The following is a 12,529-nucleotide window of genomic DNA, read 5'->3' as shown; positions in this document are numbered from 1 at the left end:
ACAGAACAGAGTAGAACGGCCCTATAGGATTTCCAAGGAGCAGGTGGTGGATTTGAACTGCCAACCTTTTGGTTAACAGCCAAGCTCTTAGTCTCCTGTAAATGCCCATAGGTGGAACAAGGGTCAGTGGGCATAGGTTAGAGTTCTACGGAATAGGAACAGCAAAGTAAAATGGGCCACTCTCTAAATGTGAGACTTGAGACCAGTGGGTCGTGTCCTATGGAAGCTGGTCCTGCTCTGGCTTCCCTTGAAGCCAACATAGAAAACCCCTGACATCTCAGGAGGAGGCATTTCTAAAAACTTGGACCTGGCTCTGTTGTCTGGCTAACTCTAAAGGCTGGGCTTCCTTGAAGCTCGACTTGGGCCCTCCTCTCTCCTCTCTCTCTGGGAGATCTTATCAGTTCCCATGACTATAAAAACCGTGCTAACCATCATTATGCTGATGTCGAAACGTGAACCTCCAACCCTGACAGGACTCCCTTCTGAATCCACACTCACATCTCCAACTGCAATCTTAACCTTTCCATTTGGCTGTCTTCAGAGCAGCTCAAGCTTGTTTAAAACAGTGTTCCTGAGCTTCCTCCTCAGGCCCATCCCACCCTCCTCTGCTCACCTTCCTGAGGTAGGAAATGGCACCACCAGCCACCCAGATGCTCACACCTGGAAACTGGGCCTCATGATTGAATCTTCCTTTTCCCTTACACCCCACACCCAATCCACTAACAAGTCCTGTCATTTCTCTACCTCAGCCCCAGTTGGTTTTCTTAATAAACTATCATAGCTTGAAATTATTTCATTCATTTGCTTGTTTACTCGGTTTTTGTCAGGCTCCTTTACTAGGATGAGAACAGGGTAATGTCTGAATTTTGCTCACCAATGCATCTCCGACATTTAGCCAGCCTGCCAGAGCAAACACTTAATGACTGTTGGTTGAATGAAGGAAGGAAATAATTTATTGGTGCTGCCCCCTATTGGGTGGGCTCATTCCCATAGGGGTAAATTCTGAGCTAGGTCAGGAACTGAGTCTCCCTGCCTATCTCCCTTACTCTCTCTCCACAGAGGGATGTCAACCGGAAAAGATACATTCCTGCCCCAAAATGAGGCAACAGCTACTGAATCCCACCTCCTTCAAAGAGCCTTCCTTGATAATCACAGTGGAACTAGCTGCTTTATTGCTCTGCCAAGTGTGGAAGTGAAACTTCCTTACTGAATCTCTTTGATCTTAAATTGCTGTTTTGGTTTGTTTGTTCAACTGTTGTTCCCCAACTCTGAAATAAGTCCAGCTTTGGCTGAGGATATAAATACTGCTTCCCTGGCCTGGTCTGACCTGGCCTGGCTAAGTGTTTCTATTCCATACGCTGTGTGTTCTTGGGTGCCCAGGCAGAAGGCATGCCTAGGAGGGCAGCAACTGTAGCCTCAGAGAAGTGTGGGGAAGGGAACGAGCTCTGAACTTGGAATATTAGGTCCACTCCCAGCTCAGGTCCTCACATACTATCTCTCACCTTAAGCAAGTCATTTCGCTTCTCTGAGCCTCAGTCTTCTTGGATTCTTTGAGCCTCAATGCCTTATAGCCGAGACCTTCTAGACAGCACTCCATGACCAGTTAACACCATCGGAGCTTCCTGGGGTCAGGGCATCAGGCACTTCCGTGGTTGATCCCCAAACCTGGAGGCCCAGAGCTCACTCAGGCAATGCTCAGGTGCAGAATGTTTTCTGAGGGGCATCAGTCGTTTATTGAGAAGGCAACCTTTGTGGGAAGTGTGGGTTAAAGAGAGCTAACAGGTTTCCTTGCAACAGAACTTCTCAGAACCTTTACTATGAGCTTCAAGAAGGGAGGGTTTTGTGGGTGTGGAACCCTTCCTTGATGGACTGGTGGTCTATGAGTCAGGCTTGGAAACGACTCTCAGGACATCCTTCCATCCCTGGGTTTTAACAGCTCACAACTTTCCCAAGGGCAGCTTGTTGAGGAAAAGTTTTCAGGATGTCAGCTGAAGTGGGGACTGGAACCAAGGGAAAGATCACTCTGTCCCTAAGCCCTTAAGCAATCCAAGGCCCTCTTAGGTTTCCTCAAATGAGGAAAATGGGGAGGAGATGGATGCTGCTTGCCTGGTTCAGGCTTCAACCCTGAGAACCAAGAGGCCATTCAGCCTCCTGGAGCTTTCTTCCACCCCCAAGCCTCAAAGAATAAACGGACAACCAGATCTTGCCCATTTAGATGTCACACAATGGACAGCAAGGGCTAACTGTCTTGGTTTCAGAGGAAAGGTATTCGGTCACTCCGCGGACCATACAGACCATGTGGGAGAGGTAAAAGGCAGGAAGACCAGGAGGAGGACGGAGCAGTCAGTCCAGTGGGGAGAAAGATGGCGTGAGAAAACATAGAGACCTGCTGTGAAACACAATGCATTTTATTGGCGACAGGACAGGTGGGCAGAGGGAGCTCCGTGTTATATACATCAGGACCATCCCACCTAGAGAGGGGACCTCAAGGGCAGCGGAAACGAGCTGAGGCCCCCGGGACAATCACAGGCACAGGCAGGAGCCATAGAGAGGAAAATCTGAAATTCCCTTTTTAAGCATGCCCAAGATCTGGGTGGAGGAGCAAGAAGCCTCCAGTCTTCTGGCCCCAAAGAGCTTCTCCTCTTGGGGGCGGGGGAAGGGGGCGGCGGGGGGGAGCCTGGAGGGCTCTGGGGGCTTGGCTGATGTCAGGAGGGGAGGCGCAGACCAGGAAGGGAGGTGTGGGGTGGCTGCGATCTGACAGGCGTTATTTATCTGGAGCAGCGCTGGGAGGATGAGGAGAACTTGATGCTGCCTCCCCGGTTGCTGCCCGAGCTGAAGCCTCCGCCACTGACCCCGCAGCGACCCCCGGAGCCAGAGCCGGAGCCAAAGCCGCTGCCGCCTCCAAAACCACTGCCGCCCCCGAATCCACTGCCGCCTCCACGGCCAAAGCCGCTGCCTGCGCCACCTCCTACACCAAAGCCGCCGCCAAGGCCGCCTCCGTAGCCACCAGCTGAGGCTGAAGTCGTGCTGCTGCTGCTGACCACGGCTGCAGGAAGGAGAGGAGAGTACATTGGTCAGCGCCCATGTCACTGTGTTATAATCAGTTAACGACCCAAAATAATTGGGAGAGGATCAGGGCAGTTTTGTACCTATGATCACTGTGAGCCATTCTAATGTCATAAATTAATCACTCCCATCGTGTTGTGGTTATAAATTATCCAATGGCTCCTTCAATATATGACCAACTCTCCACAACCCCTTGGGAGAGTACTCAGCCTGAGTGTCTCCTCCCATTAATAGGCTTCCTATTGGATATTCCCCATCCACGGTCTAGATCTATTAATATTGCCCTGAACCCAGAACACTTACAAAAGTCAATCGGCTGTCCACTCTTGCCCCATTCCCAGAAAACCCCTCCCACTTCCTTAGAAATAATTGTTTTAATTAGTTGCTACTGATTAGCACAGATATTTGAGAATGGACTCTCATTGTCACGGTTACTTTGGCTACTTACAGATGCTCACAGCACTCTGACACTCTCCAGACATCCTGTTTGAGAAAGCGAGAGAAAGATGGCACTGCATCACAAAGTTCCCAGATCAAGGTGATGAGTAACAACCAGAACTAAGTTCAGAAGCCTGGCAGGTCAGTACGCTTTCCGCACCCTTCTATGGGCAACAACACAGAAGACCCTGTGAATACTGGCTGCAGATGCACTTTGTCTACCTGGGAAGGAATGGGCTGGTAAAGGCAAGTACTTCTCTGCAAGGCCTGTGGAAGGCAGGGGCCTCTCTAAAGACTGTAGTTCTCCATCCCTGTTTATTTGGTCACTTATCTGGCCCTCAGCATTTGACCTTGGGCCAGGGGCTATGTGGAGATGGTATTGGAGGCTCACCTGCACTCCTCGCCTTCCAGCAGCTTTCGGTAGGTGGCAATCTCCACATCCAGAGCCAGCTTGACATTCATGAGCTCCTGGTAGTCACGCAGCAGCCGGGCCAGGTCATCCTTGGCCTGCTGTAGGGCAGCCTGCAGGTCTTGGAGCTTGGCATTGGCGTCCTTGAGGGCCAGCTCCCCACGCTGCTCAGCTTCCACAATGGCTGCCTGGAGGTTAGCGTTCTGGGGAAGGGGAGGTAGGGAAAGGGATGAGCCACTGAGAGATTCTCAGGGTCTCTGAGTTTAGAATGGATTGTCCCTTAGCAACCATTTTAAAGTCAGGCAATATCACCCATCCCCTAGCTCCTCCATCTTGTCTTCATCCATGAAGATATTTCCCCATGGATTAGCCAGCCATCTAGACTGGCTTCCCCAAGATGACTTCTAGAAGTCCATTCCAGGCTAGGATTCCTAAGATCCTAGCCCCACCTCCAACCCCACCCCAGTCTTCCCAGGCACCGGCACCTATCACCATCCCACCTGCTTCTTGACATTCTCAATCTCTGCCCGCAGCCTCTGGATCATCCTGTTGAGCTCCATGATCTCACTCTTGGTGCTCCTCAGGTCATCACCATGTCTGCCAGCCGTGGTCTGCAACTCTCCCAACTAGAGAACAGAAGGGCAGATGAGATGTTAATGCAACTTTACTGATTTGTTTTTATATTCCCAGCATCACCCACTGAACCCTGAGGTGCTTTGTAAGCATGTGTTAAGATGACATTGAATTGTGTTTCAATATGGGCACCCCTAAGGCAGCAGGGAAGGGAATACCTGGATTGTTATGGGAAGAGTCTTCCAACCTGCTTCTGAGCAAGCTTGGTTCCGTGATTTACCCTGGCTAGAATCAGTCCCATGTGGCCTGGCATTGGACAGGGGAACCACCTCCTCCCTGGGCGTGAGGTTTTTGTAACTAAACAGCTATTAGGGGGATGTGTCCAGAGTGAAGAACCAAGAGGGGCCCACCCACTGACCACAGACATCTCACCACCCAGCAACCCCACAGGCCACAGCTTCCCCAAGGCCCTCAGTGGATCCTCTGAGAGGTGCCTCGCACATACCTTGGTCTGGTATAGGGCCTCGGCCTCAGCCTTGCTTCTTTGAGCGATGTCCTCATACTGGGCCTTGACCTCAGCGATTATGCTGTCCAGGTCCAGAGAGCGGTTGTTGTCCATGGACAGCACCACAGAAGTGTCACTGACATGGCTCTGCATCTGGGACAGCTCCTGCCAACACAGAGGGGGTCTGTTCACTCTCGGGGCCTCTGTACAAGCACACTGAGGCCTGGGAGACCCCTGATTAACAATGCTACTCACTGATTCTTAGCTCTGAATGTACCTCTGCCCCACCCTCTCCCCCAGCCACTCAGAGAACCCCATGTATACAGCCTGTTCTATGGGACACCCTCCATAGGCCTTTGTCTCTAGGCTCATCCCAGATAGCCTTCTAGGACCCTAGGTACCAAAATGCCCCAGCCTCAAATCTGAAAGCATCTCACCCTGCAGCCCTCTTCCTGTTAGCTCCAGAAGTAGGAAAAGTCCTTACCGCGTCATAAATGCTCCTCAGGAAGCTGGTCTCATCCATGAGAGCATCCACCTTGGCCTGAAGCTCCACCTTATTCATGTAAGCGGCATCCACATCCTGAGAGAAAGACAGAAGCATAAAGGCCTTATTCCACCAAGGACCAAACAACAAACTGCTATTGCAGCAAGAGAGAGTTAGGGAAGACTATCCAAGGCTGGTCTGCACATGAAGGAGCCATTCGCACCTCGTTGGCATGATTTAAATTCAACCCTATTCAAAAACTAAGGATGAAGAAACTGATTCTTTTAGGAATCTTTCCAGACTAAAATGCACTTGGCTTGTGTTTATTCCTCCAGCTGCCTGAAGTTGGCAGCCCCATGGCAGTGAAGTAAGAGGAGATTTCCCAAACCCAGCTGAAAACCTCTACGACTACAAGCCCCAAGAACCTCACACACAACCCTTACCTTCTTCAGGGTTACAAATTCATTTTCAGCAGCTGTACGTTTATTAATTTCATCCTCATATCTATGAAAGTAAAAAAGAAATAGTGTTTTCAGGTGATCATAAATACCACTGTTCTTTGAAACCCTGAATATTCATCTCTTCCATCCTTCTGTAGCTGAACACATCCTCTTCACTATCTCCCTCTTAGTTCTGGTGACCAACCACCCAGTTTCTCAGGCAAACAGCCCTTGTGTTAGCACTGAAAAGTCCTTGTCATGGGAAATCCCTCAGTCCCAGGCAAACCAGAACAGTTGGTCACCCTACCATAAGTTGTCCCAGAATCCTTCAAATCCCAGAACCAGGATTTCTCTTCCCCTCGCCCCCAACCTGGCTCATGAGGAAATGCTTCTTCAACTCTAAAGTTGTCCCTCTTAACTACAATTTTATTTATAAAGAACTGTACTTGGAAAAGGAAGGTAAGGAGGAACTTAATGAACCAAGCTCTCCTCCGTGAAGACAAGGAGAGGAAAAGAGCTAGGCAACACCACTGCCCAGAAGTCAGCAGGAAGGCAGTGAGAGCCAGGACTCTGGGACAGGGTGGCCCGTGGCATCTTCCCACTCCTGCCCCATCACTCACTTCCTCTTGAAGTCCTCCACCAAGTCCTGCATGCTCCTCAGCTCTGAGTCTAAGCGTCCTCTCTCCCCAAGGATGCTATCGAGGTAGCTCCGCAGGGAGTTGATATGGTTCTCAAAAAGGGGCTCAAGGTTGTTGGTGCCCGCAATGGAATTTGTGCCCTGCTGCTGGAGGAGGCTCCACTTGGTCTCTAAGACCTTGTTCTGTTGCTCCAGGAACCGCACCTGCAATGCATTGGGAGGAACAACATCAGGCAATGCTTGCAGCAGAGGAGGGGAAGGGTCTTAGCTCAGGTAGGACTGGGTTCTGTATCTCCTGGTTCGCCAGCACAAAGGCACACTCTAGAAAGGATGTGGAGATGGGCTCCGACTGTAGCTGGAGACTGTGGTCAGACGGTTGCATCAGTTAGGGTACTAAAGGTACGGCGTGATTTGGAACGTTGCTAAAGGAGGAGAGATGGGTAAGGGGAAATGGAAGCAGCCCCTGCCTTGGAGCAGAGAATTATAAAGATGATCCCTCCGTGTTTCTGTGAACTTCATCACTCAACTCCAACTTCCAAAAGTCCTGCACTCTGCAAAAACATGCAGAAACCTCAGCAGTGTCATTTCCATCTAAGGCTCCACTGAAAGTCCAGCTCTTCAAAGAATATGAATCACTAGGAACTGATAACTGATTGAAATGCCGTAATCAGCACAACAGCAGTCTCTTGAGCCTTGAGGGAGACAGACTGTGACCTATCCTTGCCTGGGAAAGGCCACCAAACACTCATCTTTTCCTGAGGAGGTTGGTAAAGGGTGCACAGTGAGTTGCCAACTTCTCTACAGCTCCTTGGGACTAAGGTTCAACTTAAACCTCTTTAATCCTTTCTGCAGGGCATCAGCTTCCTTTGTTTGGCACAGCAACATGTAGGGGAAAGGGCCACCTGGAAAGCCACATAGGGCAGCTCATGTTTGAAAAGTTCATGTTTGACCCAGTTCTGGGTCAGACCCTTCCACGCTAGTGGCTATGGCCCTTGTGTCCCTGGCCTCAGCTTATCTCAGGGATGAGAGCTCTGCCAGCCTAGGCCTGGATAAAGCAATAGGTGGAAAACCTGAGCAGACATTTAGACACCCAGGACTTGAGTATGCTCAGGTTCAAATAGGAGACCACTGTCTTTCCACCCCTGACTCTCCCACTCACTTTTACATGTGGACAAACTCGTCAGCCCTGAATATCTTCCCAGACCTTAAAGTTCTACATAACCCCTCCCCTTCCAGCCTTGCCCCTCCAGGACTGATCCTGAATACTTTGTCTCACTGTCAAACTCAAAGTCACAGCCTAGAAATGGGGGTCCAGTCAGAACCTTCATTACCTTGTCTATGAAGGAGGCAAACTTGTTGTTCAGAGTCTTGATCTGCTCCCGCTCCTGGGCCTTCACTTGCCCAATCTGGGGGTCAATTTCCACATTGAGGGGCTGCAGGAGGCTCTGGTTGACAGTCACTTCCTGGATTCCTCCAGGGAAGCCGCCAGGACCAAAGCCACCAGGACCACCAAAGCTGCCAGGACCACCAAAGCCACCAGCACCTCCAAAGCCACCAGCACCTCCAAAGCCACCAGCTCCTCCAAAGCCACCTCCTACTCCTCTGCCTCCACCAAAGCCACCACCAAAGCCACCTCCATAGCCACCCCCAAGGCCACCTCCATAGCCACCACCACAGATACTACGTCCTCCACCAAAGCCGCCTGTCCGGGAGCCACCAGCTGCCACACTGATGGAGATACTCTTGTTGCCACCCAGGTTGTAGAGGCTGCTGCTGCCAAAGCCACCTGGTCCACCCCGGAACCCAGAGGCCCCTCCACTCGCTCCCCCAGAGCGGGCCACACAGCTCATCCTGCTGCTGCCAGAGACCACAGCGGAGCGGCCAGAGAAGCCCTGGCTCCCGCCACCAGATGTCTTGTAGACTTGTCTGTTCATGGTGAGAGAGCTGGGTGAAGAGAAAAGTGAGCGTTAAGGAGAAACACTGACAGTTGGAGGAAGAAGGAAGGGAACTAAAGACCTTTATATACATCTGAGGAGGCTGTTGGGCTCAAATGAAGGATAATTAATCCCAAATATTCATGGGTTGGGTTTGCCTCCGAGGCAATAGTTTATTCCAGGCTACCAAACACACCTTGAAAATAATCTGAAATGGTAAAAGCGCTAAGGTGGCAGACTTACCTGTTGGGGGGTGGTGGTGCCTGGCATTGCCCCACGCTGGTGCACGGCCACCTCCTAGCTTTGTCTAACAGGACCCAGGAGGCTCGCTCATCTGTGTCAGATGCTTAGCAGCCATCTCCCTGCCTGTAGCTGCCCCAGGGCCCTGCCAGAGCTGGAAGGTGGGATGGCGAAAGTTCTGGCTCTCTGGGTGGTAGAGGCAGTGAAACCTCCCAAAGACTCAGGGACGCTATGTCAATGAATGCCATGAATAACTAGAAGAAGGGCTGATACAATTTATTCCATAGTCTGCACGTGGTTGTGGAGTACCCACTGTGTGCCCGTCTCTGTGCTGGTTTGGGGACAAAGTGATGATTTCTCCCACTCCAGAAAGCCCAGAGCCATCACAAATCTGCCTCCTGGGTTCTCCCTCTATCCAAAGGGAATTTAGCACCTGTACACTTTGCTGAGACATTGGCAAAATTCAACTTGCCAAATGTGTAGTTGTTTTGAAAAAGCAGAGAAACAATACGCTGATACATCTTGGGCTTTTCTAAGGCTTCCTTTTTGGCTTCCCACATTTTGGCATTTCTCTGGTTTTAGCTCAGGTCCCAGGGAGCAGGAAACTCAAACATCCATTCAACAACAGATTCAACAACATTTACAGATGGCCTAATGCATGCCAAACACCATGCAAGGCACTGGACACTCAGTCATAAATAGGACACACAGGTGTGGGGACCCAGTCTCTGGTGGAGAGGCTGTGCTCCAGGGAGGTCTATGGCCTCAGGTCTCCAGAAACGTCCACCCCAGGGAGCCAGAGCTGGCAGAGTCAGCAGACTGCTGAACACACCTGACTCCGAAAGCACGAGGGTCAGCCTGCCTAGAGTTTTTCAGACACCTAGGGACTGAGCTTGCTTTGTCCAAGAGGAAGGCTTTCCTGCACAACTCTGGAGCCTTCCTAGCCAGCTGCCTATCTCTCCAGGACAGGTCTTTTTTCATTCTGTCTGCTGCATGTTAGACCCTGCCAAGGCTGCAGTCTGTGTGGCCTTGACAGGAGCCTCCTCAGAATCGGGGGAAAGGAGGAAAGAACAGGGCTTCTTCAAGGTCACCGGGCAGGGCTAGTGAGGGGCTCAAGAGCAGAGAGAGTGAAATCTTCAGTGACCTGGTTTTTACATTTTTTTCCCTCTCCCATGTCACCTCCAAGCTATACAACATCTGCTCCCTCTCCCCAGGATAAAACTATAAACTCTCTAAAAGCTTACAGACTTATTGTCTGGTTAACATACTGCATCCCTTGGTTCTTTGGACAGTGCTTTGGCAGTAATAAATAAGTACTCATAAAGCTTGGTTGGTTGGTTCGGTCATTGATTTGTTGTTTGGTTGGTTGAGTGAATTAATCGATCAATTAATTAAGCCCTTATGCTGGATTACAACCAGGTAAAACAGAAAACTGATTCAAATCCCATTACATATGGTAGATGAAGCTAATTGAGATCATCTTAACATGAGGAACCCAGGTTTCTCAAATTTGGGGCTCATATTTAGGAAAATGTACAGCAAAATAAAGACCCCAGTGGAAAAATGTTGGAAGTTAACTAGGCACTTGAGGTTACACAATCTCCCCTCTGCCCATTGTTGGGATCTCCTCTCCAGCATCTCTGACTTATATCCCTAATCTTCCACAACTGCTGTCCACGCCGTAAATAGAATGTGAAATTAACCCTGGCCCAGGGCTGGTCACACGGACATCTGCCTTCTCTTTGCTCCCTCAGAGGAGCCAGGGCCTGGGGAGTTAACCCAACTCAGGGCTGGACCAGACTCTCCTCAAGACTATGACCAAGGCTGCTTAAATTCTAGTGTTTCAGCCTCATTAACCATCAAAGATGGTCATTCATCTCTGCCCTCTGGATCTCATAGGAACATAGCTGAATGAATGAAGTCTCTGTATTTCAAGACAAGTAACACAAAAATTAGGCCATTTTTTTTATTTTAATATGTAAGAGTATGCACCTTGGAGCCAGGCAGACTCAGTTTTTAAATCTCAGCTTTGTCATTGCATATTCACGATCAAGTTATTTAACCTCTACGTGCCTCAGTTTTCTCATGTATAACATTACTGATGGTACTTCTCTCATAGAGTCTTTGTCATGCCTATAAAGCACCCAGCACATTGTAAGCCTTCAGCCAAGGTTCACAATTATTTTCAATTTTATTTTTTTTTTGCAAGTCAGTGAATACTGCACAGCAAAAATTTCAGCTTTCATACCTGCCAGAAGAGTGCATCCAAGAAAATGCTGATTCTGTTTGCAAATTATCCAGTGAGGCTCCACGGGGGAATGTGAGCACAGCTTGAGGTTAGAGCTATAGAGATAACAGCAGCTCCACAACCTGGCCTGAGAGGGAGCTGGCCTCAGCTTCCAGCCCAGTCAAGAGAAGTCAGTGAACAAACACAAGGAGTGTGTGCTGAGCGTTGACTCTGTGGGTCACCACGTGATCCAGAGATGCAGAGTGGTTTTCAAGGAGCTCGCAATCCAGACAAGCCAAATAAAACAAGACCTTGTAAAATTAAGTGCTACTTGGTTATTATACATATTTAGATATGATACAATACAATCTGGTATGGTAGTTATGGTATAACATATACCAGTACCAGTTGCTGTCAAGTCAGTTCTGACTCCTGGTGACCCCACATGTGTCAGAGTAGAAGTGTGCTCCACAGGGCTGTCAATGGCTGGTGCTTTGGAAGTAGATCACCAGGATTTTCTTCTGAAATATAATATATATTATAAAATATAATATCTGTAATATAATAACTAAGTACTACTTAGTTATTATATATACTTACATAATATGTACAACATAATATATATGATATATATTATAAAATATAGTATGTATAATAACTATTATCAGATAAGTAGTACTTAGTTGTTATAGGTGTTTTAAGAGTGGGAAGGATCCCAAAAGCAATGAAAAGGAGGAATCATGTAGAAAAGCTTCGTGAAGAGACCTGAGCTGAGCTTTTTAGGGAGAGCAGGACGTGGACAGGCAGAAGGAAAGACCTTCCAGCCCAGATGGCCATGAGCCAAGGCTCAGCATTGAAAATAAGCATGGTTGGGTTCAAGGAGTCAAGATCATGGTAGATTCTTGTCGTTTGTGGCTATCCAACATCTTTGAACACCTTTCCTACATTTTGGTAATATTCCACATCCTGATCCCCACCCTCCTTTGGTAAATTCCAGAAAATATATTCCCAGATTCCTTCACAGCAGGAGTCCAGGGCTGTGACCTGGAGACTTCCAATGAGATGGACCCCCATAAGACTTGGATTCTGAAGTAGACAGTTCAAGGCGGTAGCCATAGGCAGAGGAATTGACCTTTCTGGAGGGCACGATGCTGGACACATCTGGTTCCTATGGGCTGGCCAACCAGCCCCAAGCATCACGAGCACAAGCAGCAGTGACTACACTATTTTCACCAGAGCACCCCAGGTGTGACTGAGCACGGTTCCAGGCTGCAGAGCTCCCACTGCATGAGCAACAGTGTCCTTTAGTAAGCTATTTTCAGTTTACATTAGGCAGAATGGATTCTCAGATTTGCAGTACTAGCCCTGACCAGTATAGTGGTGAGATAGGCCTGGCTGGAGCAAAGAGGGATTGTGGAAGAAGCCTCTGCGAAAGTGAGTAAGAACAGGATGAAGGGCCTGCCTTTTGGGTCACATAGAAGTGAGGCTGCTGCCTAGCACCGTGTGGGGCCTGAAGTTCAGAGCAATGGGTCCCTGGGAATTCTTGAACCCATAGTGAATCAGGGTACCTTACTGC

The 12,529-nt window shown here is 49.3% G+C and overlaps 1 protein-coding gene across 3 annotated transcripts; it reads right to left on the bottom strand.

Moving 5' to 3' along the window:
• Positions 1-2,768: 2,768 nt before the first annotated feature.
• Positions 2,769-8,619, bottom strand: KRT3 (keratin 3). 3 transcript variants are annotated; one of them, XM_010596904.2, is made up of 11 exons: positions 8,396-8,619; positions 8,237-8,365; positions 7,884-8,095; positions 6,536-6,756; positions 5,919-5,979; positions 5,476-5,571; positions 4,992-5,156; positions 4,414-4,539; positions 3,896-4,116; positions 3,515-3,549; positions 2,769-3,046 (listed from the first exon to the last, which is right to left on the bottom strand). In XM_010596904.2, exons 1-11 carry the CDS (start codon positions 8,484-8,486, stop codon positions 2,769-2,771), a joined length of 1,635 nt encoding a protein of 544 aa, XP_010595206.1. In that variant the 5' UTR covers positions 8,487-8,619. The 3 variants fall into 3 exon arrangements, with proteins under 3 accessions (XP_010595206.1, XP_064140251.1, XP_003405087.1); XM_064284181.1 differs by having other exon boundaries at positions 7,884-8,185; positions 8,267-8,619; XM_003405039.2 differs by having other exon boundaries at positions 7,884-8,619.
• Between the last annotated feature and the right edge of the window lie 3,910 nt (positions 8,620-12,529).

This window comes from Loxodonta africana, chromosome 4 (assembly GCF_030014295.1).
Source record: "Loxodonta africana isolate mLoxAfr1 chromosome 4, mLoxAfr1.hap2, whole genome shotgun sequence".
NCBI lineage: Eukaryota > Metazoa > Chordata > Mammalia > Proboscidea > Elephantidae > Loxodonta > Loxodonta africana.
Note: the sequence above shows the minus strand (reverse complement) of the source record. Positions and strands in the feature narration are given on the sequence as shown.